At 36.5% G+C, this 26,824-nt stretch overlaps 1 protein-coding gene across 20 annotated transcripts in view; it reads left to right on the forward strand.

Moving 5' to 3' along the window:
* Positions 1-26,824, forward strand: part of LOC124721411 (twitchin) — a 377,390-nt gene that overhangs the window by 209,687 nt on the left and 140,879 nt on the right. For all 20 annotated transcript variants that reach the window (XM_047246370.1, XM_047246371.1, XM_047246372.1 and 17 more), the window contains 5 exons: positions 17,445-17,603; positions 17,897-18,199; positions 21,393-21,674; positions 23,977-24,276; positions 26,503-26,638. In XM_047246370.1, coding sequence (XP_047102326.1) covers positions 17,445-17,603; positions 17,897-18,199; positions 21,393-21,674; positions 23,977-24,276; positions 26,503-26,638 — 1,180 coding nt within the window. The remainder of the gene's footprint in view (positions 1-17,444; positions 17,604-17,896; positions 18,200-21,392; positions 21,675-23,976; positions 24,277-26,502; positions 26,639-26,824) is intronic.

The raw sequence follows: 26,824 nt of genomic DNA on the forward strand, positions 1-26,824 counted from the left end.
AGCCAAAAAGTTAATGAAGAGGCAAAGCACTAGAAATTTCATTCAAACGAATAAAATTCGTGAAGTAAGGCACTCCAATATTGTTTTTAAATAAAGAAAATATTAAGCACCGCACAAGGTTTGAACTCATAACCCTTCACTTGGCAGTCCAACACCTTAACCGTTCCGCTACCTCAGCTCATTGAACAGTGTAACTCCATAAGGAGTCTAACACCTCACGCAACTACTTATAAACATTGTTGGTATGACTATGAATTACTCACGCTTCGTCGAAGTACAATAGGAAATAAACAATTACCGCTGTTCTTTATTGCGAAAAAGCAGTTCGTGAGATTGAAACAAACACCTTTCCTTGCTATCGCCTGAATTAGGAGTCTTATTGCTTGTTTGGTTTAATTAATTAATAGAATATGAAGCAATTGGCATAAAGAGTGCTTTTTCCAAACTTTCTGTAAAAGAAAGTCTGCTATCAAGACATTGTTTTGTTCTATTACTTTATTTATGACTGAACGTTTCTAAAACTGAAGACACTCGTCCGTGCTCTGCACTGCTGTCGAGATCTGGCAACGTTGTTCTCTGTTCATTGGCTGACTGTGTTTTGTGACATCAGATGCGCAGAACGAACCTAAACTCGGCCGCCAAGATATATGACGCGCACTTTAGTATCCTCTGGTTTTATGCTGGCCTCAGAAAAACTACAGTCTTGGCACACACTTTGTGGTTCATAACTTGCTTTTCTTTTTTGTTTTATCATCTATATGATGCATTGTTTTTGTGGAATTTGATAGAATTAAAGTACGATGTCCCTGTGAAATGCCACCTCTTCAATTTCCCCATATTTGATGTTCCAGTAATGTAGTATATTTCTGTTGTTTAAAGTTATCATATAAAGAAGACAACAATAAGTTACTAATAATGCTTTTGCTGATGTAGTTCCAATGCTACAGTTAGTTTTAGAAGCACATCTCTCTGCATATGTCCAAGGTGTCCTTTTGCATGATCACTGTGCAACTGTTTGGCCCGCACGTTTGCTGCAAATACAGCAATGGCGCTACTATATAATCTTTTCACTGGAATTGATAGTTCATGTCAATTTCAGTCTGAGCTACCTCATACACAGTTTTGCAAGCTTTCTTACTTTTCTTGAATAATAAAACAATAATTTTCTTGTATAAGTATAGACCAAAATATTAACACATATGGCACCAGCAAATTGAAATTCCTCCTACTTTAGTGGTAGGATTTATTGTTTGGGACTAGCTCTCCAGCAGTAGTAAGTAGGTTATATTGTGCACAGCTTCTGTCACTTTGTAGTCTGCATGCTATTACTGCATTAATCAGCAAAATAACATTTGTTGTTTTTGCCTCCAGCTTTTCTCTTGTGTTTCCTGTGACCACATCCAGTATGTGTCTTCATATGTGGCAATTGCATCTACATTACAATCCCTGTCCAGCAATGTCAACAGGGGGATGCAGTTCAGTCCCAAGAGGGAAGAGTTTGGTAATGCACCAGCTCACCTATAACTGCCCAGCTTTCTGCTCGGTATCTTGTCCTGTACAGTAACTGTTTTAAATATATTTAGGGATTTCGAGAGCTCTTAAGCAGTTAAACATCAGAAGCCACTAGAGATTGTTGAATGGGCTTATAACATTTTCCATTATAGAACTACATACGAGGGTTGGAACTTTAATGCTGGCAACTATTTATTTACAGCTCGTACAAAATAGATACTTGTTTCAAAGATTTACTGACCTTCAAAGTCGTCACCAGCATTGTGCATAACCCATTGCCAATGGTGTGAAAGTTGTAGGATACTCTTAGCAGTGCCAGTTGTGTTGACCGTTCAAGCGGCATGGTCTATTGCCCAACGAATTTGTAGCAGTTCTGAAGCAAATGCTGTGAAGTGTTTCCTTCAGTTTAGAAACTGAGTTGAACTTATGAGGGCTTAAGTCAGGGGAGTGCAATAGGTGGTATAGCACTTAGCAGCCCCATCAGTCAAAGAAATCAGTAACAGCTTGCACTGTACGTGCTTGAGCATTGTCCTGCAAAGTGATGGTCAGGTCCTGCATAAAGTGTCATCACTTCTGTCTCTGTGCTGTTCGTTTTTGGAACTCAACCTTTGACCAGCTTACAGACAGAAGTAATGACACTTTCTGCAGGACCTGACCATCATTTTGCAGGACAGTGCTCAAGCATGTACAGTGCAAGTTTGGCGAGAGTACTTAGTTGATATGGCTATTTTCATATCTTTTGATTCATAACACGTTAAAAGTGCAAAATTATTTGCTATTGGCAGACTAGTGTTGTTATCATTACGATTAGGATGATGGAACTTTTTGGGCCTAATGAAGTTATCATTTTGTTCGGTTATGACAATTTCACTACACTTTGAATAGTCTTCTGTTACTTTATCAGACTTCTCTATATACAGCATAACTAATATACCATATTTTAATAAGGCAGTCACACTTTCCTCTCGGTATTCCTGTTGCAAACATAGAATATCATGAAAATTGCAGTGCACATTTCCACAGTCACGGATTATGTTTCTCTCTTCTAAGGTATTTAAACATTTGCAATAGATCCATTTTTGGGACCACAAACATAACTTGATATCACATTTCACCTTATTACTATGTTTCACACACACAAGGTTTAAAAAGTCATAGTTTTCTGCAAATCTGGTAATCAGTACGCTTACACACACGGTCATGCAGTAAGGAAAAAAGGATGGGTGCAACACAGGTTGGGCGGTAAGTATTAGAACAAAACACGATAAATTTTTTAGCAGAAAAGTAATGACTGTTATTTTTAAGGATATAGGGAAACAACCACTAACAAACATCCAGTATATAAGAGAATTTAATGGATGTGCTATTATATCCTCAGTTTTTTTCTCTCGAAAATAGAGTGTCCATAAATGTCTTCTGATTTTGAGTAACTTAGTTTTGCTATTGCACTTTTATTATTGGTTACTTTTACCTCTTATCTTTTAGTGCCAGGAACTAAATCTTCAAAATTTTGGAGGAAAAGAGTTTTCATGTTTTGAGTCATGGATGTTGTCATATTTACGATTGTGTTCAGCTGCAGCAGTGTTATTCATACTGCCAGCATGAACAAAGAATGTGTTGAAATCATCTGGTGTAATACCAGCATCACAGGAATTATTTTTGCTAATATCTTTACTTCTGCCCACATGAGTCCTGACAACAATTCAGGCTACTTTACATTTATTTTGCAACTTATTAATATAAACGTCATTAACATTGCACTTGCTTAATCTGACTGATTTCTGCCTTATATTTGTTCTTTAACTATATGTGGCTTGCTCTTTCTGCTCCACTATCCCTTGATTTGTCATAGGAAATTATTAACAGAGTTAATAGCTTTTGTAGATAGTGTGTGAACCGGTAATGCACAGATGTGAGACCATATATCCTGTCAGTTCCCTTATTTTTTCTCACTACTTTAGGGCAATTAATTTTAAATGTATCTGACAGTGCACTGACAGTTAATGTAAATGCATTTTCAATGTGAGTAGGCCTACTTTCAAGCAGAATGCCATTCCAGTTTGTTGTCTTTAGCCAGGTTCTGGACTTAATTTCACTGGAATCAGATATAGACTTTTTAGTATTTAATTTAACTGAACACCTTTATGCACTGATATAATGTGTATTCAACAACCCCACTTGATAACTGATTTGTATCAACATTAGTAATTACATTGCCAAGGCAAGCAGTTTGTCTTGTTAAGTGATCGTTAATACAGAACAGGTCATGTGATCATAGCATACTGAGTAGGTTAATTTGTATGTGTCCTTAGTCTTGTATCAGTACTCAAGCCACCAAAAATTAAAATCCTATATTTAGGCCATTTCTCAAAGTGTACAATCAGTTTCTGTAAAACCTGCACAGATATGCAAATATCACTATCTGTTGTGCAGTTATACACGTATAATTGTAAGATTTTACATTGACAGAACAACACTACTGTTTCCAGTAAATTTTCTGTACAGTAATCATTCACAGCAAGGGCACTGCAATGCAAGTCTATGCCACTACTAACATACATTGAGCACCCCCCCCCCCCTTCCACAGTTTTGTATTCACCTACAGTAAACTATTATTAAGTCAAACACTGGTTGTACATAATTATAACTGCAAATGATATTCGCTTGCCCAGTGTTCATTAATCTATATTACTGTAAAGAGACAAATCTGGAAATGTACTTGACTGATTTACTTGAAATGTTTGCACAATACCCTAATAAATGCTTAGATGGGTATAGGCTACATTTTTTTAATTGTATGTGATAATGGGAAACACTGTTAGCAGAAATCTCAAAACGGTCTTGACCAATTTATTTCAAATTTTTACATGGTACCCTAATAAACATTCAGAGAGACACAGGCCATATATTCTTTCAAAGACCAACTACCGGTTTTCTGTTAAAACTGACTGTGCCAAAGAAAATGTTTGCCATGCTCTGCTGTGAAAATGTATAGTTTTGTTTTCTTTCTCACAATCAGTTTCAATTATGATAGCTGGGCACCTAAACTGCTAGACAAATTATTTCTTCCATGTATGTTCTACCTCATTATATATATTTTAAATGCAAACTGTACACACAAAACTATACTGTTTTGTTTTATTCCTTGCAGTCTGTTTTCACAGGAAACAGGAACATTGTGTTTATGATTAGAATACTACTATGGAAACTAAAATTGTAATAACAAGCAAGGCTCAAGCTCAGAGAGAGAAGGGGGAGAGAAGAGATGGTCATTGGCAGGGAGGGAGGAAATGGATATAGAGAGGATAGAGGAGGAGATGGACACAGAGAGGGGGAAGGAGATGGTAGGCATCAGAGGGACAGGAGGAAACAGAGACGTAGGGGAGAAGGAGATTAGGATGTATGTCCAATTCCCATACATATTTAGCAATTGTAAAGCATTGCCAGGATTGCTGGTACATCATTTAATAATTCTGTATATTTCTAACAACATTCTGAGATCATCAATGTGTGGATTATTCTGCCACAGCATATCAGTTTACTCATTTTGCTTGTACGTTCTTCTGTCACTAGGAGATAGCGGCTAGCTTCTCAGTCACGCTGGACACATAGGGCAGTGACGAAGTTATTTCCCCAGTGCCAGCCACAAAAAATCGCTGCTGCTCTTTGGAACTTTTATTGTTCTAGAAAACAAACATGCAGTAGCTTATTTGCTTTCACACATAGACTGGATACTTCTTTTTTTTTTTCTTTTTTTTTAGGTATACAGCTTGATTATTTTCACACACTGACTGACAACTTACTTTTACTGTCTTAGCTCGACTCTTTTTTGCACACTGACTGGCCACTTGTTTTCAACAAATTCACATGCTCAGGATATGTCAACTTGCCGTTTATATGGATGGTTGGGAATGTTTAGTGTCTTTTCTACAGTCCACCTGTTACAATCTTTTGCACTGGAATATAAAACTCCCTTTTAAACCAGGAGAAGTAAATTATATCTACCTGTAGTACTGTGGTTGTGAATTGCGGAGTTAATCCTAAAGTTTCCGTTATCCACAAATACCGTTAGGGAATATATGTATTTGCATTTAAGTATAAGAAGCCTGAAGAGACTTCAGCTAGATCTTCAGTTATCAGCTTTAATCTTGATGACATTGAGTGCAAATAAATGTTTATTTATGGATGAACATAAACAAACATCTTTCCTCCACCGACCATTTGAATTTAGTGGACAAATGATGTAGAGAGTGTGTTGGATCCCACTCTTATATGACATTTGAGGTAAAATTATTAAACAAATGGGAGAATGTTTACAGAACTTGGCAATGTTAACACAGCAGTAGGCCTATTGCTTTGAAATTTCTACGATTGTGGTGAGATGGCCCCATCTCCATAACCAAGGTTGCTAACTAACTTCTGTGTGGTGGCTCTCAACTTGGATGCAAGTCATCCTGGTGGTGGAAAATTTTCAATGCCAGTATTTGGGTGACAAAGGGATGAGAGGTGATCACATTTTGTGCTAATGTCCTGGATTACATTTGTACCTTCTCACACTGTCTCATGATGTGAAGGCATGTGACACTTTCTGTTCTTCAGATTGAGAGTTAAGCTCAGCAGCTGCAACGTACTTTTTGAGAACAGTAGGCCCATGGACCAGCACTGGGTTTCATCCTACCGCAAACCAACTCCATTACAGCCTCACCGAGTGCAGTGACACTTGATTCCTACATCTGTTCCCCCGTGCTCATTTCCTGAGTGTGGTACAACTTTCATTTTGATGATGAAATGGTATGAAGGAACAAACACAAGATTATCATCTGACATCTATACATCGCTTTGTTTCTGCAGCAGTTCAGTGCGCCAGTCTTACCTGCAAGAAGTTTTACCCAAACTTATTTACCTGCAGTTGCAATGAAATTTATTGCACTAAAGTACTTCCAAGAAAGATATTTTCTTCAATATTACAACCAATTGCACAGCTAAACTCTTTTAAATATATCCTCAAGTATTAGGCCTACACTTCAGCTAACATAATATACAAATTGTCAAATTTTTAACTGGAATATCTGTAAATCCCACTCTCTTCCTTGCACCTAATCAACCTCAACACATCTAGATATACATCTTACTGGATGTAATCAGTCTTAATGCATCTACTACATCTACAACCACATATAAGGAAATCATTACTAATTACTACAAGGCATAAGATTTTGTGGGATTGTATGTGTTTCACAAGACAAATAGAATTTTCATTACCAGAACAAGTAACGCAAAACATTATCTATAATCCCTCTCAGATCACATTGGCAACTCGAGTTCAGATACTCACAATCACTTTGAATACTTATGCTTCAAGTTATCGCTGTTTTAAACAGAGTACGCCTACTCAGGCATTCCCTACAATCTACGTCTACAGGATGTTCTCTCCCAGGTGATGTAGATACTTAGACACGGAGGGAACTGCATCTGGAAAATCACAAGGATTATTATAGCTTTCCAGTAGAAGTGGGCAAAGCATGTAGACCTACGTGTTATCAAATATTTTTCACAACTGTAGGCCTATTTCAGGTAACTTGCATTATTTAATCACTGACTTCCTCTAAAATGTTCCTACATAAAAGGAGAGTAAATGCTTCAACACAATAGCAGATACAACATCAAGATTGAGAGAGAAGTATCACAGATAGGAAATGGGGATAACAGCAATTAATAAAGGCAAAAATTCACTTCTACATTTTTTGTTTTCGAAGTACACAGCAAACTTGACCTCTGAACTGTCAAACAGCTTTAAACTTGTTCTTCAATTTCTCCTTAACCACATTTATTCTTTTAGTACAGATAGTCTGTTTTCAATTTCTGAGATACCTGTAAATCAAAATTGGTGCAAATTTACTTAATATATACTGTTCAGAAAAGTGGGCTTTACAAATTGTTATCCCTTCTGGAAATCAAGACAGTGAATAGAATTTGTATTCCAATTTTTCTGGTTGTCCACTAAAAATGCCTACAAGTGACTGTGGACATCTGTTCAAAAGGATATCAGGCTGCCACTTCCATACAATAATTTTATGTTTAAGGTATCAGATGCCCAGAAACTTTTAAATACATGATCCTCTGTGATTGTCGATGAAAACAGTTGTTTTACAGTCATCACAGTTGATTTCAGGTATTCCTCCCATGATTGCAAAATGTAATCAGCAACATATGTTAATGCTTGTCTGTCATTGCTTACATCAGCCTCTTCACCATCACTGACACCACTGCTGCATTATCAGCAAGGACACTATATAAAACATTTTCATCAGTTATGAAAACATCTTTTGTGGAGTCAAGAAAGCTGTCATGTAATTGCCTTAAATTGCATAATGGCATACAACTATCATATTCACAATTATGTAATGAATTTATAAGTAAGGATAAGTTATTGTTTGTAACTGTTTTCAGTGTTGCTACGAACTGAAGGCAGGTTGGGTTGGTGTTTGAAACACCATGTTGCCTCACACTAGAGAAAACATTCTCCAGTGGGTCTTGATTAAAGATCCTCATGCTTAAAAAATTGAAGCCATTAAAAAAAAAAAAAAATCTGCCCTAAATGAACATCAGTGATCTTATTGTAGTTTGCCACCCACTTATGAAACTGGACATTTTGTCTTGCCTCTCCCTGTTCCTAGCTGCAATACTTTCTATTTATCCAATTCCTTTAATATACTGTACCACATTTCAGTATATGGTGCCCCTGGAGAGAGGGCATGCTTACAAAATTTAATACCTTGTGGATAATAATGGGAGCTGTCTAGTGAATTGAACAGGCAATCTACCTTTTCAACAAATTGTGCAGTGTATATTAACATCTGCAGGTAAAATATTAAATGCTACATAGGTCTCAATAACAGCAGCAATTCTAACTAAGCTGGGCAGCATGTGTCGTAACTTCCATTTTAGTAAAAGAATCCTTAAAGTCAAAATGACTCCTCTGCAATTTTGGTAAGTCTTAAACATTTTATCCTGATGTAGAAGAAAAGTCCTCTGAATAAATTCAAAACTGGACTCCTTTTTAAACCCAAACTGAATTTTATTTCTAGTTGAGTATTTCTAGTATACTTTAATAGGTGTGGGACATCATAAATGACTGCAATAGGTAAAAAATGAAATGGACTGGATTCACTTGTTTACTGACTGCAGAGTCGCTTCAGTGCTCCCCGGTTGGCTGCACTCTGATGACAAATTGTACGAATTGCCATCAGCTCTATTTGCAGTTGCTTATAACATAGATAATAAGAACTTTTAAAGTAGTACCTGAAACTGAGCTCTGAGTGAAGAGATATGCGGCTACCTGCCTCCAAATTTTGCATATGCCTCTGACCAGACTACCAACACATCATGGTCTGCACATATATTTGCCCTTCTTATATCGTGAAACCCACTGATTTGCTGCTTATTCACATCATAATAAAAAATTGTCTCCAAAGACACTTCATCAAAGAACAAAGCAAAATATTTATCATTGTTGTGCACTGCCTCGGCTTCTGCTTTTATTACATTCATCACTGCAGGACTCAATCCTGGCTTGGAAGGTGCAACACACAACAGAGGTTTCATATGAGTCACAGAAGGAAGGCAAAAATTAACTAACAAATACCTGTATGGGCAAGGGTTTTGCTTGTATAAGGACAGAGCAAATACCTTGTCTTCATATGTCCATTGCCTAGCTTTCATTGCTGCTATCGTACAAAGCTTTAAGCGGTTTTCGTTCATTTTTCCCATGATGTAGCTTTGTTTTAAGTTCTGGTAGCCCTGTTAAAGCATTCCTATGAATCTTGGACTTTTTCGATTATCCGAGTCTTAAGTCTGCTTTTGAAACTCCACTAGCCAAAACTCCCTCCACCTTCACAGCTCACAAGGACTACTACACATCAGATGCAACTCTTTAGTTTGTCTTGGAAACCTGTAGAAATGCTTCTTGTTAACTTTCTCCATTTAACCTACGTAACATGCAGATAAAAAGCCCCGGAATTTATTGTAGTATTCAACGTCAATTTCTTGAGTGGATTATTCTGAAAGACGCAAAATTCCTTACTACGTTCACTAGAAACACTGTTGATGACACATCAGTCGTATTTAAAGAAACAAAAGAAAACCACACAAGTTGATTCGCGATTTCCATATAGCTATCACCGCTGTGTAGATGCTTTTTTTGCAAAGGTTTCCATCATGCTCCTAAGTTGAAGATGGGTGGGATAATCAAATGTAAACGATCTCATTATGGTACCGAGTCTTAGAGGATGCCTCTGTGAATTATACGGTTTATAATTTAAAACAGATACGAGCCACACATATAATTTAAAGAATGTTATTTAAAGCACATCAATGCCGGTTTGGATTTGTCACAATTCCATATTACGATGTCTGTGAAAGATTTTATTGCTTTTCTGCTATCGTTTCGATCTGCAATCGTTATTGCGCACCACTATAAACAAAACGTTTTTCGTTTTGTATTTGTGAACTTTCAACAGATTTTTTTCTTTTTAACCGTAATAGGAACACACAAGACATGACCGTAAAGTAAAATAAAACATGAAATATGTCGTAAACATACTTGGTGTGCGTTAAGTTTTCGGTACATTGCATGCTTTATTTAACTTAATATCATTCCATTTGTTTATATGAAGCTTAAAATGAAAAAAATTCTCTTCCCAGTTAATCGGATTTTGAATGAAGAACTTTTAATCTTAGGGCAGAAAATGCACACTGCGAAACGAGGCCCTAGCAGGAAAGTAAGAAAATCTGTAGGCGCCATCTTACACGGATTTGTAATAAATCCGAAATCGGTGATGGTTTGATTTCAATAAACTTTTTTGAACCATAATTGTGGCTGGCTGCTTTTTAAATTCTAAATTTTATAACTGTACTGCAGCCACGGTTGCTGCAATGACTGCTTACAACCTCTCAAAATCAGTCCCTAAACAACTTGAATCATCCCTTTTACAGCTTTCTTTAATGGCCAACCCTCCTCCTTTATCCGGGCTTGGGACCGGCAACAGCTTCCGCAAATATACTCAACTCACTGTACAGAAGCTGCAGGCGGAGTTAAAGGTGGTTAACAACCATTTATCATTACGCATAACAACAAAGATAACGCGGAATTGTATTCTATTGATCATTCAGTCTCAATTTAAATTTCTCTCTCTCAGAGTGCGTGAGGTACAGAGTCGGTTATTTAAAGGAGAAAGAATATCAAGACAAACGAGTGTGGAACCAATGCAATGAAATTTATTGCTCTTTTATTCCTGTGGGCGTAACAGTAGCAGTTCCTGGCATAAATAATTTATTTTTTCTCCCAAGTTTTCTACATAAATAGTGTGGTACTTCAGTAGTTTAATAAAATTTTACAATGACACGTAAAACAGCTCAGTTACTTCGTGTTTCGTAACGTCTGCACGAGATGGCAGCACGAGTATCCTCTATCTCTGACGTGAAGGATGAACAACTATAATAGTGAGATTAGATTAGATTAATACTAGTTCCATGGATCATGAATACGATATTTCGTAATGATGTGGAACGAGTCGAATTTTCTAATACATGACATAATTAGGTTAATTTAACAATATACTTAAGTTAATATAACAACTTTATTTTTTTGTGTTTTTTGTTTTTCTTTATTTTTTATTTTTATTTATTTTTTTTATTTTTTAAATATTTTTTTCTTTTTTTTCTTAATTTATATCTAAAAATTCCTCTATGGAGTAGAAGGAGTTGTCATTCAGAAATTCTTTTAATTTCTTCTTAAATACTTGTTGGTTATCTGTCAGACTTTTGATACTATTTGGTAAGTGACCAAAGACTTTAGTGCCAGTATAATTCACCCCTTTCTGTGCCAGATTTAATCTTGAATAGTGAAGATCATCCTTTCTCCTAGTATTGTAGTTATGCACACTGCTATTACTTTTGAATTGGGTTTGGTTGTTAATAACAAATTTCATAAGAGAGTATATATACTGAGAAGCTACTGTGAATATCCCTAGATCCTTAAATAAATGTCTGCAGGATGATCTTGGATGGACTCCAGCTATTATTCTGATTACACGCTTTTGTGCAATAAATACTTTATTCCTCAGTGATGAATTCCCCCAAAATATGATGCCATATGAAAGCAATGAGTGAAAATAGGCGTAGTAAGCTAATTTACTAAGATGTGACTGTTAGAAAAGGTTGAGAAGGCCAATTTGTGCATGCAGTTTCATCAAAGCTCACAATTTTTAGCATTGTAGCCAGAACTGATTGTGGCTCCCTTTTTCTTAGTTCAATGGAAGGACTGAACCAGAGACTTCAAAGGTTCTGTGACAAGCTAGGATGCAATTTTCTGAACTTACACCATAGGGTTGAGAATTATAGGGTCTCAAAAACTGGTCAGGTGTGCAGTACACGTCAACGGTTGCTACTCAGGTAGCTGACTTTGTGGGGTGCACACAATGGTATTTTAGACTAGGTGACTCCATCCTGTCCAGATAACAACAGCTGTAGGAGATCTGGAGGTATTAGTGTAATGTCCAAAGGAATGCCGGCACGGGTGAAAGTATTAAAATCCTAATAGTTAAGTGATGAGTATTAACAACAGAGTGCAAGAGATTGAAATACTCCTGAAAAACAATGTAGCGCACATAGTATTAGGTGCAGAAACCTCGTTAAAACCTGAAGTTGATAACAATGGGAATTTTGGGGAAAAGTTAAGCGTATATCGAAAGGATGGTCTAATGGGAAGTGGAGGTGGTGTATTTGTTACATTAGGCAAGAAACTCAGATCCAATGAGATAGCAATTTAAGCTACATCTGAGACTGTTTGGGAAAGTCTCAGCATCAGTGGTGGGCATAAGCTTTTAATAGGACACTTCTGTCGACTGCCAGACTTGCCTCTTGATGTAAACAAATCTTTAGAGAAAGCCTCAGTTTGCTAGTGCCTAAGTTCCCCAGCCATCAGAAGAGACTTTAAATCATCCAACAATCAGTTGGTGAGATTACAGATTTGTTAGCAGTGGGTGTGACAAAATATCCTGTGAAACGTTACTGCAGATTGGAAAACTTAGAACAGATAGTTTGGAACCCTACTCATGATGGAAGTATATTAGATCTAATGACAACAAATAGACTTGACTTCTTTGAGGAGGAAGTCCACATCAAAACTGGTATCAGTAACTGTAGGCGGTTCTGTCAACAATGATTATCAAAGTAGAGACGACAACTTTACCAAATAGGAAGATTTATATGTTAAGTAAACTAAATAAAAAATTAGTAGTGTCATGTCATAGTGACAAAATAGAAACTGTTAGCACAGGACAGAAGCATCTAGTGGTGCACTATGTCTCAAGCTTAAAAGAATAGTTGACCATGCTGTGGATAGACATGTGCCTAGTAGAAAAGTCCATGATGGGAGGGACGCTCCCTGGTATAAAGTCACTGTAAAGAAATTTCTAAAGAAACAGAGACTACTGCATAATAGGTGTAATATAAAGCATAGGACTATAGGTAGAGAGATGCTGAATGAAATGCATTTGGCAGTCAAGAGAGGTAATGATTGAGTCATTCAGTGATTACTGTATCAGAATATTGTTGAATGATCTTTCACAAAATCTTAGGATATTCAAGTTGCATGTAATGATTGTTAAGGGGACCAAAGTAAGCATTAAATCACTCATGTATAAGACAGGAACTGAAAGTTAGGGTAGCGAAGGTAAATCAGAAATGCTAAACTCTGTTTTCAAATGTTCCTTTACAAAGGAAAACTCAGGAATATTGTCCCAATTTAATTCTCGTACCACTGAAAAGATGAGTGAAATAGATATTAATGACAGTGGCATTGAGAAACAGCTGAAATTGTTAAAACTGAACAAAGCCCCAGCGCCCGATGGAATCCACATCAGAGTCTATGATGAGTTTGCGGTTGAATTAACCTCTCTTTTAACTATAATCTATCATAGATTCCTCAAACAAAAAACAATGCCTAGTAGTTGGAAGAAACAACAGCTCACACTCATCTACAAGAAGGGTAGTAGAAGTGATCCACAAAAATGCCATCCAGTGTCCATGATGCTGATTTATTGTAAAGTCTTAGAACATATTCTGAGCTCATACATAATGTGGTATCTCAAACAGAATGACCCCCTTCATGCCAATCAATATGGATTCTGAAAACATCAATCATGTGAAACCCAACTTGCACTTTTCTCACATGACATGCTGAAAGCCTTTTATCAAGGCAGTCAGGAGGATGCAGTATTTCTCAATATGAGGTATGAAGCAAATATTTGACTGGATTGAAGATTTTTTTGTAAGGAGGAAGCAAGTTGGCTGGGGAGATGAAGAAGAAACTTCGGGAAGATGATGAAAAAACTTTGGGTGTACCCCAGGGGAGTGTGTTGGGACTCTTGCTGTTCATGTTGTATATTAGTGGCCTCATGGACAATATTAATAGTAACCTCAGACTTTTTGCAGACGAAGCAGTTATCTATATTACAGTACTGTCTGAAAGAAACTACATCAATAGTGAGTCATATCTTGATACGCTATCAAAGTGATGGAAAGATTGGCAACTTGCTTTAAATGTTCAGAAATGTAAAATTTTGCACTTCACAAAATGAAAAAAAAAGTAATACTGTATCCTATGACTGTAACATCAGTGAGTCATAACTGGCATCAGGCAACTAATACAAATACCTCAATGTAACATTTTGTAGGGACATGATTACCTAGATGTAACACTGCATGGGATATTAGATTAGATTAGATTAGATTTACTTTCATTCCAATTGATCCGTAGTGAGGAGGTCCTCCTGGATGTGGAACATGTCAGAAAAACAACAATACATGACAAATATTTACAACTAAAACAAATAAGCTAATGTACCATTCCACAGGTCCCAAGTGGAATGATCGTCATTTTTAATGAACACTAAGAGTCATTTTACAAATACTAATGCACTGAATTTAAAATAAAAAACGTTTTTTATTTATTTATAAGGTAATAAACATGTAATACAACTACTGTAATAGTTATTTACAATGAACACATTACTGCACTGAAATGGTGCAGAAGTTAGATTATACTTACACACACACACACACACACACAAATTTTCAGTGAACACATTACTGCACTGAAATTGTGCAGAAGTTATGTTGTACTTATATACAAATCAGTTGGTTTTACTAAGAAATTCATCAATGGAGTAGAAGGAGTTGGCCACCAATAAATCCTTTAGGCTTCTCCTAAACTGAATTTCATTGGTTGTTAAGCTTTTTATGGCTGCTGGCAAGTTATTGAAAATGTGTGTTCCTGAATAATGCACACCTTTTTGTACAAGACTAAGTGACTTTAAATTCTTGTGAAGATTATTCTTATTTCTAGTATTGATTCCATGAATTGAGCTGTTGGTTTGAAAAAGTGATATATTTTTAATGACAAATTTCATTAAGGAATAAATATACTGGGAAGCTGTAGTTAGTATCCCTAGTTCCCTAAACAGGCTTCTGCAGGATGTTCTTGAGTTCACACCACATATAATTCTTACTGCACGTTTTTGTGCCCGGAAAACTTTAGCTTGGCTTGATGAATTACCCCAAAAAATAATCCCATATGACATTATGGAATGAAAGTAAGCATAGTATGCCAGCTTTTTCATTTTTATATCCCCTACGTCTGACAAAATTCGCATTGCAAACAGAGATTTGTTAAGACGCTTCAGCAGTTCTGTGGTGTGCTCCTCCCAATTGAATTTATTATCAAGCTGTAATCCCAAGAATTTAACACTGTCCACTTCTTCTATCTTCTTGTCATCATATGTTAGACATATACTCTTGGGACACCCCTTACAAGTTCTGAACTGCATGTAGTGTGTTTTTTCAAAGTTTAGTGACAAAGAATTGGCTAGGAACCAGTGATTAATGTCCACAAATATTTTATTGGCTGATCTTTCTAAGACTACACTTGATTTGCTATTTATTGCAATGTTTGTATCATCGGCAAACAAAACAAACTTGGCATCTGGTAATGTTACTGATGAAAGGTCATTGATATACACAAGAAAAAGTAAGGGCCCCAAAATGGAACCTTGTGGGACCCCACATGTAATTAGTTCCCAGTTGGATGATGCCTGATAGACATGTATCAAGCTCTTTCCTAATAACACCCTTTGTTTCCTGCCAGAGATATAAGATTTGAACCATTTTGCAGCATTTCCTGTTACACTATAATATTCTAGTTTACTTAAAAGGATATTGTGATTTACACAGTCAAATGCCTTTGATAGATCACAAAATATACCAGTTGCCTGCAATTTTTTGTCTAATGAATTAAGCACATTTTCACTGTAAGTGAAGATAGCCTTCTCAATATCAGAACCTTTTAGAAATCCAAACTGTGACTTTGACAGTATGTTATTTGAGATAAGATGGTTATAAAGACGACGGTACATTACTTTTTCGAAAATTTTTGAGAATGCTGGTAACAGTGAAATTGGACGGAAATTTGATGCTATTTCTTTATCTCCCTTCTTAAATAGTGGCTTAACTTCAGCATATTTCAGCCATTCAGGAAATATTCCACTGATAAACGACTGGTTACACAGATAGCTTAATATGTTACTTAGCTCAGAATCACATTCTTTAATTAACTTTGTTGATATTTCATCATACCCACTAGATGTTTTTGATTTTAAAGATTTTATGATGGACATTATTTCTGTTGGGGTAGTGAGGGTCAAATTCATATTATGGAAATTACTTGAAATGTCTGGTCTAAGGTAATCCATAGCAGCATCTACCGAACCTGACAACCCCATCTTTTCAGTAACAGTTATAAAATGTTTGTTAAAAAGTTCTGCAACACTATACACATCTGTCACCAATGTATCATTTACTCTTAATATGATATGCAATGATCGTGTTGACTCAGTTGTGGGTAAAGCAGGTGGCACGCTTTGGTCTATTGATAGAATATTGGGAAAATGTAATCAGTCTACAAATCAATCGTGTGACTCAACCTAGAATACTGTTCAAGTGTATGGGGCCCATACCAAATAGGACTAACAGGCGATATTGAACATATACAGAGAACAGTGGCAGAAATGGTCACAAGGTTTCCAGAATGATATTTTCACTCTGCAGCGGAGTGTGCGCTGATATGAAACTTCCTGGCAGATTAAAACTGTGTGCCCAACCGAGACTCGAACTCGGGACCTTTGCCTTTCGGTCACAAGGTTGTTTGACCCATGGAAGAGTGTGATAGACATGCTGGAGAAACTGAATTGGCAGACTCCTGAAGACAGATATAAACTATCATGAGGAAGCCTACTGAGAAAATTCCAAGAACCAGCTTGCAATGATGACTCTGGGAATATGCTACAACCCCCTGTGTATACCTCCCTTAGGGATCATAAGGACAAGATGGAATTAATTACAGCAAATCTGGAGGCATTTAAACAGTCATTGTTCCCATGCTCCATACAAGAATGGAACAGGAAAAAACCCTAATAATGGTGCAGTGGGACATACCCTCTGCCATGGACTTCACCATGCATTTCAGAGTATGGATTTAGATGTATATGTAGGTGTTTGTTTGATGAATGGAAATTCGTAGGCCCCTTGCTACTATTGTTGTCTGTGTTATTGGAACACAGAACCATATCCTGATGTCACATTTCTTTTTTCTTTCATTGTTAACACTTTTATATCTCTTTCTGGACCTTCCTCCAGCTCACAGTTCTCTGCCATTTTGAAATATCCTTTGGAAACTTATATTTTCTATATTTAAGTAACTAATGTCTACCATTTTCACTTTCTCATCCTCTACACGAATATAGAATTTTATGAAAGCTCTCCTATTTCATAACTTGAGTTTTTAGGTGCTACAAAGAAATAATATGAAATTTCAGGTCGTTGGGTTCCTGTGGGTAGATCCAAAGAACCAAATATGGAAGTGGCAAATCTGGTGCCTGGACAAGAATATAAATTCCGTGTCATGGCTGTGAATGCAGAAGGCGAATCAGAACCATTAGAAGCTGACCAGGCTATTGTTGCCAAGAATCCATATGGTGAGAAATGTATAAAATATGCACTTTTACACTGTGAAACATCTTCATGATAATTATTAAATTTTAAGCTGCTCATAATTATATGCAATTCAAAGCAAATAAAAGTTGGTTGTTCATAATTATTTGTAATTCAAAGTAAATGAAAATTTGAATTGCTACAATTTCCATGGGTAGCAGTAATACGATCATAGAGGAAAAAATTTGGCTCATATTATTTATTCACTTTATTAAAACTCTTATTATGTATGTTACAAATGGAATCCAGAAGTAATTTATTTTGTTCCAAATTTCAGATGAACCCGATGCACCAGGAGCACCAGAACCCACTGACTGGGACAAAGATCATGTAGACCTGAGATGGACCCCACCAACCTCAGATGGTGGGTCTCCAATCACAGGCTACATTATTGAGAAGAGAGAGAAAGGCTCACCACGCTGGACAAAGGCCGGGGAGGTCAAAGGTCCTGAATGCAAGGGCACTGCTGATAACTTAGAAGAAGGTGTTGAGTATGAATTCAGAGTGAAAGCAGTGAATGCAGCAGGACCCAGTGCTCCTAGTCAGGCTAGTAAGCCTGTTGTTGCCAAGCCTAGAAAATGTAAGTGTTTTAATTCTTTAGTAAATTAACATCTGTAACTTTATCTGATCATCACTATTTCATTTATCAAGACTTTGACTTTATTTCACCTTGTATTGTATTGTGTATTAAACCAGAGTCCTAGAAATGATGTAGAGAATTTTTCAAAAAATGGCTCTGAGCACTATGGGACTCAACTGCTGTGGTCATTAGTCCCCTAGAACTTAGAACTAGTTAAACCTAACTAACCTAAGGACATCACAAACATCCATGCCCGAGGCAGGATTCGAACCTGCGACCGTAGCGGTCTTGCGGTGCCAGACTGCAGCGCCTTTAACCGCATGGCCACTTCGGCCGGCAGAGAATTTTTTCGTCCTGCCATGGCCACATTGGTTACAACCCCACAACAGGCCACAGCAATCCACCCACCTCACCACTGCCCCACACCGAACCCGCGGTTATTGTACGGTTTGGCCCGCAGTGGACCCCCCCCCCTGGTAACGTCTCATACCAGACAAGTGTAACCCATAATGTGGTGACAGTGTTTGCGCAGCAATTGCTGACATAGTGTAACTGAGGCAGAATAAGGAGAACCAGCCCGCATTTGCCAAGGCAGATGGAAAATCGCCTTAAAAACCATTCACAGGCTGGCCAGCACACCAGACCTCAACACAAATCAACTGGCAGATTTGTACCAGGGACCGGCAGTCCTTCCCACTCGGGAAGCAGCACTTTAGACCTCGCGGCTAGCCGGGTGGGCTTATTTCACCTTTCTCCATGTTCTAAAATTGTATCAGAACTGGAACCTAATTTCTTCTTGTTTCTGTGAGAAACCACAACCTGTAAATACTTTATAAAAGAATACATGGTCTGCAGTAGGTTGTAACATAAAACATTATTTATGTAAACCATGTGATTAGCTGATTTTGACCATAAGTCAGTTTCAAGCACCTGGTATAACCTTCTTTTCCAGAAACTTCTTATTGAACCATATACATACACTGCATACAGTTCAGTAAGAAGTGCCTGCAGAAGAAAGTGATATCAAGCTGGTTGAAAATGACTTATGGTCGAAATTAGCTCACTTTGTGATTTAAATAAAGAATGCTTTATCTTATAGCGTAACACTGACCATGTTTTCTTTTATGAAGAATTGGAAGTATGGGATGTTGGCACTTATATAAATATGGGAGGATTTTAGTAATATATTCCGTATTTCATTTATATGTTTTGGTATGTCAAACATATTTTAAATTTTACATAATCACATGAACACCTTTAAAGAAGCCTTTAAATACTTGTTTCTGCCCATATTAAGCTATTGGCAACCCATCTTTCGTGGAGCAAGAGAAGGTTGGAACTTAACTGATCCATATAAAATACTTTCAAGCCAATGGTAGAACTTGAAGTAGTTTTAATGTTCAGTTGCAATTCAAAAATTTTCATTATCATATGACTAAATACTGAATACAGATTCCTGACAGCCAAACACTGCTACCCACATTTGGACAGCTATTTATTGAAAGTGGAAAGGTAAAAGTGAGTCTATACTCCAAGTTTGGACTTTAGGTCAGTATAAGGTTTTGTCTCTTCATTCCAGACAGATTTCAGTGCTTTTGTCTTTTTCCTTTCCTTTTTTTTTAATCCTTGTGTCAGTAAATCCACCTACAAGTTCTCACTAAATCATGCTTGCAATGTCTTTTTGCGTTAACAAGCAAGGTAGAGTAACATCAGCAAGTTTGAGAACAATGAAGAAAATTTACATATATTTCAAGCCCTCTTTTGAATCCTGGATTATGTGTATGTAGCTCATTAACTGAAGCACTGAAATCTGAAACTAGCTATGTTTTGAACTTTGGGAGTTCCTTAGTTCCACTACTAATGCATGCATATTACCATCATGATATTATTCCCTATATTAGTAGCAGTATCATATTATTATGATTCTGCTTCTCACAGAAAAGTCACTTGTCATTATTACGACTCTGCAGTTGGCTTGCTTGGCACACACTGACTCTGAAACTTCCTGGCAGATTAAAACTGTGTGCCAGGCCGAGACTCGAACTCAGGACCTTTGCCTTTCGCAGGCAAGTGCTCTACCAACTGAGCTACCCAAGCTCAACTCACGCCCCATCCTCGCAGCTTTACTTCTGCCAGTACCTTGTCTCCTACCTTCCAAACTTTACAGAAGCTCTCCTGCGAACCTTGCAGAACTAGCACTCCTGAAAGAAAGGACACACTGACTCTATTTATGCACAGTTCCTTCTACGGGAAAATTTATTGCTTGCTCGGATTCACATTATTGTTTAATTTACCAATAAACATCCCAAAAACAATTCAGTGGATTTTTTAAGTATATGTGTTTCAGTCTGGGTCACAAACAATTTTAATATACTTTCTCCAAATAGTCAAATATACACCTGCAATACTATGTGCGATCAACATCAACATGTCAGCTTATTATTACTATATTCTCTGTACTCCATGCCAAACTGTAGTAGAGTGGAAAATGGCACCTGAGATTTACAGCATGTAGATCTCAGGTGCCATTTTCCACTCTAAATATCTAATTATTTGTTCATACAATCCACTTTTCCCGTAAGATTCATTGATTTCCTATGATACCTTCATGTTGTTATAATTCTGATAGACATGTGTGAGACTCAAGAGAGTTATAAAATTATGGAAAAAACTTTAAGAATATTTTATTGAAGTGGAGAGAGTTACTTTTGTAAGTATCCTTGATATCAAAACTTTGTCATGCAGTGCTATTTGCAACCCAGCAAGCAGTTTAAGCTACCACAAAAAATTCACTATATGCATGTCTCACATGCCTTACATATTTACATGTGCATCAATCCAAATTTATTTTGCAAAACTGAAATTCCATCAGCTCTGTGTAAAAGTAATACACTATTTGCCATCACCACACGCTCAAACACTCAGATAATAGTTAATATGATAGTTGCATTACATAGAAATCAAATGAGAGTATACAAGTTTGTGGATCTGGTTAGTTGCCAATCATTTATATAAGTGGTTTGTACATGCTCTGTAGACCAGACAGTAGCTCTAATGAGGAATTATATGAATGGGAACTCTCCAGTTGCAAGTACTGTATGTCAAATAAATTGTGTTTGAGAAGAAAACTCTCTTCTATACTGCTCTTTATGTTATTGTTTTTGTCAATTAAATGACTCACTTATAATTTCAGTGGCACCGAAAATTGACAGACGTAATTTACGCAACATCACCGTCCGTCAAGGTGAGCCAATACTGTTTGATGTGAAGATTATTGGAGAACCTCCACCAGATGTCACATGGACACTGAATGACAAGTCAATTCAACAAACAAGTACTCGTAGAATAGAAAATGTGCCATACAATTCCAAGTTCTTTAATGATGAACCTGATCGAAAGGACAGCGGCATTTATAAAATAACAGCTGTCAATAAATATGGCTCTGACACTGCTGAAGTTGAAGTGAATGTTGTGTGTAAGTATTTCTTTAACTACTTTGTGATAATTTTCTGTATTAATATATAACTTTTAACATTATGTGGAATGGTAATTTTTAGGGTTTTTTAGACAGATAGCTGCCAACAAACAAATCATTCTACCTTAGAATTGGGATTTTCACATCTGATTGCTGGCAGTGTAGGACCCCAGAGAACACTACTGTTATATGAAATATAGTGGTTAAATAATACATGAATACTCAGATTTGTGTTGTTTATTCTGTTGTGGTGCTCTTGAGAATACTATCCTCATTTTAACATTGCTACATATACCCAAAGTGCGAAAGCAAATCATGAGTGAGAAATGTGATTTTTAAGATTGTTGTTATTGAAATTGTGCATGACATTGTAGGATATGAAACTTCATGGCAGACTAAAACTATCTGATGAACCAGGACTTGAATTAGTCCTACACACAGATTTAGTCTTCCAGGAAGTTTCAAAAGAGCGCAGAGGGAAAGATTCGCTATGGTAGGACGTACTTATAAGATCTCACTCAATAATGAATTACATTCTTCTTTTAAGCCCACATATGACTTCACATAAATTTAGTCTGCTGCTTTAGTGCCCATTTACATGTTCCTCAAAGCAGCCAGTGAAGTGAGTGCTAAAGTGAGTAGGAAAAGAAAGTCATGTATGATTACATATGCCACAAAGTGCACAGCTGTAGGCTCTAATGCATGCATAGAGATCAAGCTGTCATAGAATTGAGTAGTAAAAGAGAATCAGTGATTTTTGATTTTGATGCAACCGCTGCATTTTGTACCATGGCAGTGAACAACATGAAAAGAAAAAAAAGTGGTCATTATGAAGCAAATGGAAGGAGAGGAAAAGTTTCACATTCCTCTTAAAATGTGATTTTTAAGATTGTTGTTATTGAAATTGTGCGTGACATTGTAGGATATGAAACTTCATGGCAGACTAAAACTATCTGATGAACCAGGACTTGAATTAGTCCTACACACAGATTTAGTCTTCCAGGAAGTTTCTAAAGAGTGCAGAGGAAAAGTGCACAGCTGTAGGCTCTAATGCATGCATAGAGATCAAGCTGTCATAGAATTGAGTAGTAAAAGAGAATCAGTGATTTTTGATTTTGGTGCAACCGCTGCTTTTTGTACAATGGCAGTGAACAACACGAAAAGAAAAAAAAGTGGTCATTATGGAGCAAATGGAAGGAGAGGAAAAGTTTCACATTCCTCTTAAAATAACTTATTTTAGAGGTAAACACTAGTTTCAAAGTTAATTGAAGATAAAAATGTCTAATTATCAATTCCTGCTGAACTTCATGCAACAGCAATTAATGTAACTGGACACTGTGATGAAAAAAGCAGTTATTTCTTCTGAGAAGTTAAAGATAACTCTAAGATTCCATTCCACTGCTGAACTGAAGTCTGTCAAAAAACTAGAATTTTGGTATATAAACCTCCTTACTGCTAGCAGCATTTCTCGTCAGGATCACAATGACATGTCATCAGTACTGTGAATCCAGTTTTTATTTTCATTTTAATTTCCTCCACTGTTGTCTTTTTACATACAGAATATTTCATTTAATGCTGTATCATATTTGTTCCTGTTTTACTTCTGATGTCAAAAAGACACACATATTGTTCAGTTAAAACAGTCATGTGTTCTTTGCATGTTCTATGTTCATTCTTCTCAAAATTACATTGTCAATGCTCTGTTGGAACTATGAAGTGTGCTGTTGTAGACATCTTCCCCACTTGACAGCACATTTGTGAGTGACTGCTTCAGCTTCTGTCGGCAAGATGTGTGTAGTATTGTAGCAGTGTTTGGGTAATGAGTTTAAACATAAACAGTTTTGCACAACTCTGGGGACTTCTGTTGCGCACTAAAAGAAACGTGTAAATGGATACTTAGTTTTTCAGGCATGAATACTTCAGTCACAACAGTGTTTGTGCACTGTTCAGAAACCAATTGAAACACTGAATTCTAAATGACACTATGATTTCTTGTGATAGTTATTTCATATTTGAAAGTGCCATGTGAATTTGAGAAGATAACAATGCTATACGAACCAGGGCTATTTCACTCCTGTGAAGACTATTCCATTGTATTAATTGATTCATATGACTCACACTTACATGTAAGTTTCATTATATTTTGTCTTTGGTGGTCTTTCGTAATATTTTATGTAATTGCTATACAGTATTCTAATATGAATGTACTGCTTTGGAAAAAAAAAAAGAAAACTACCTACACCCATAGAGGGACTCAGCTGTTATTCAATGTAAAGTGCTTTATGTAAAATTAATTTTACAGCCAAACCTGGTAAACCAGAAGGTCCTCTGGAAGTGTCAGATGTCCACAAAGATGGCTGTACTCTCAAATGGAAGAAGCCAAAGGATGATGGAGGTGAACCAATTGAGACATATGTTGTTGAGAAATTTGATACAGATACTGGTGTGTGGCTGCCAGTTGGCCGAAGCAAGGAGCCACAGATGGAAGTAACAGGTCTTATTCCTGGACACGATTATCAGTTTAGAGTCAAGGCTGTCAATAAAGAAGGTGAATCTGAGCCTTTGGAGACACTGTCACCTACAACAGCTAAGGATCCCTTCAGTAAGTAATTTACTGTTAGAACCAAATTTATATTTTTAACAAGTGAAATTACTTACAGAGAGAACATTCATTGGTTTGTATTGACATGTAAGCAAGAAAATATTCACTTGTAGTTATGAAGGATGTGGTCAAGTCTATAGGCCAATGAAAAGCAAAACATTAGACTGAGCATGAATTAGAGTGTCATTCCATGTGAGAAAAAGAAAAATGAGTAATTAGACTGATATGAGCTCATTGTACAAGCTGGGGAGCACCAAGGGATGTCTACTGGCTGCTGTGTCATCCTCTGGTTTGCAGAATCTTGTGGATGTAGCATGAAGAGGCATGTGGTCAACACACCTCTCTCCCAGGTGTTTTGTGGTCTTTCCCAATGTGGAGCTGCTACTATTCACTCAAGTAGTTCCAGCCTGTGGAGCTACTACTACTCAGTCAAGTAGATCCTCAGTTGGCATCATGAGGCTGAGTGCTCCCCATAGCAGTCCTCCCACCAAGGAAAAATCTTTGGCAGTCCCAGGGATCAAACCCAGGCCCTCTGCAAGGCAGCCATCTATGCTGACTGCTCAGCTACAGAGGCAGACTAAACTAGACTGATAGGGATTGCGAAGTATGTAACATATGCTCCCGAAAACCTTAGCCACTTGGGAGATAATCACAATGAAAATAATAGAATTTAAGAAATAAGTTTCACATCCCATCCATTGAAATAAAGCATGATATGAGCAAAAACATTAGTTACCAGAGAATGAATAGTAACTGATAATGCCCACTCTCTGACTGACAGTTTTGACTGCAAATTGAATGTCTTAAAATGTATTGTTTCCTATCAGAAATTGATGCATTAGCTATTTTATTTTGCTATTTGCATCACCATCATCATGTTTACATGATGTGAAACTTAATCTATGTGGATTCTTTTTTTCTTTTACAATTTCTGCCACTTTTTCACATCATTTCTCCTCATGTAGTTTTGAGCTTAACTCGTGGAAAAATGCTTTTGGTTTCAAAAGATGTAGAATTGCTCTCATCAGTTATGCCATATTGTTGGTCAAATATTTTTGCTTTAAGTCTTTGGTGCCAGCGACCATTTGTACATCTAATTGCTGCAGTGTTAGCTTCAATTTTTTGTTTTCATTGTAAGTTTATGTAAAATCAAACAATGGAAAATCCAGGATGGAATAATGACAATGTTATGAAAAGGATACATTGCTACTTATCATATAGAGGAGATGTTGAGTTGCAGACAGGCACAACAAAAAGACTGCTAATTCCTCAGATTATGTAAATACGGAGTAATGCCCACTTATTCATACATGGAGAGAAGTGAATAGTTTTTCCTGCATATTTTTGAACGTTAGACATACTGATAACCTTTTACAATAAGTTGGATCAAAAGGAGTAAAATTACATGTTATTAGCATAAAATATTCATGATATTCACTTATCATCTGCCAGAAAGTTTCAGAACCTTCTCAAGTATTACAGCACAATCAAATTAGTATTTAATTTTGAATTATAATATTTATCAGTCAGAATTTACCTCTAAGTTTTAAGATGATGCAGAAATAGGACTGATACTGTAGGAACTTGTGAAAAAAATCATTCATTTATTCTATGAAAACCATGCTAAGGAACTACACTAGAGATCATTGTCCTTTTATATGTGATTTCACTAATGATTTAAAATTCAGACCTCTTAAGACAGTTTGTGTTTCTTGTCCTCCCTTCATAGATGCTTGTAGACTGTGATGTAATAGTGGTATAAGTATAGTGATATAACTGTATTTTTGTTTACATATTACATATTATTCATTCCATTTGTGACCATTACATTTGGGAATAAGCTGCAGTTTGCAACGCTATCATTATTGTAAAATAATTGATATCATTCTGTTTTATCATACTGCCTCATACGATGCCACATTTTAAAACTCTATAAAATTGTTCTTCAACTTGTCAGCTTATTCCTTATTCTACTTTTATTCTCATATACATAAAATATTTTGAAAGGGAATAGCCATTAGTTACTGTGTCAAAACTGAATACATAAATCATTGTTTCCTGCTACAGCTACATGTGGGTTCATATTATCAGGATACATGAAATGATAATGAAATTATATTTGTATAAATGTATAGTCATTACTAAATAATTCAGTAAGCACTGGGTACTTCTTGGGTGTTCTATCCGTGCATCAACTACTGAAGGAAGTTATTGACTTTTTTTTAGCTGCTCCTGGTACTCCTGGTGCCCCAGAACCTGTTGACTGGAGCCAAAACCATGTAGACCTGGTATGGAAAGAACCTGCTCACGATGGAGGTTCACCAATCACTGGTTATATTATAGAAAAGAAAGATAAATACAGGTATTACGTTTATCTGTTCATTGAATTTGTGATAATGAATAGTGATAAATGAGTAAAATGGGAATATGGGGACATTTCTGTTAATAAATTTGACAGACACACCTGATAAAGTATTCTACCTTTAAAAAAGTTACGTCATTGAGAGGACATAAAAAGATGACAGACCCATCAGTCAGATGTAATTAA

This window comes from Schistocerca piceifrons, chromosome X, assembly GCF_021461385.2.
Source record: "Schistocerca piceifrons isolate TAMUIC-IGC-003096 chromosome X, iqSchPice1.1, whole genome shotgun sequence".
In the NCBI taxonomy this organism is placed as follows: Eukaryota; Metazoa; Arthropoda; class Insecta; order Orthoptera; family Acrididae; genus Schistocerca; species Schistocerca piceifrons.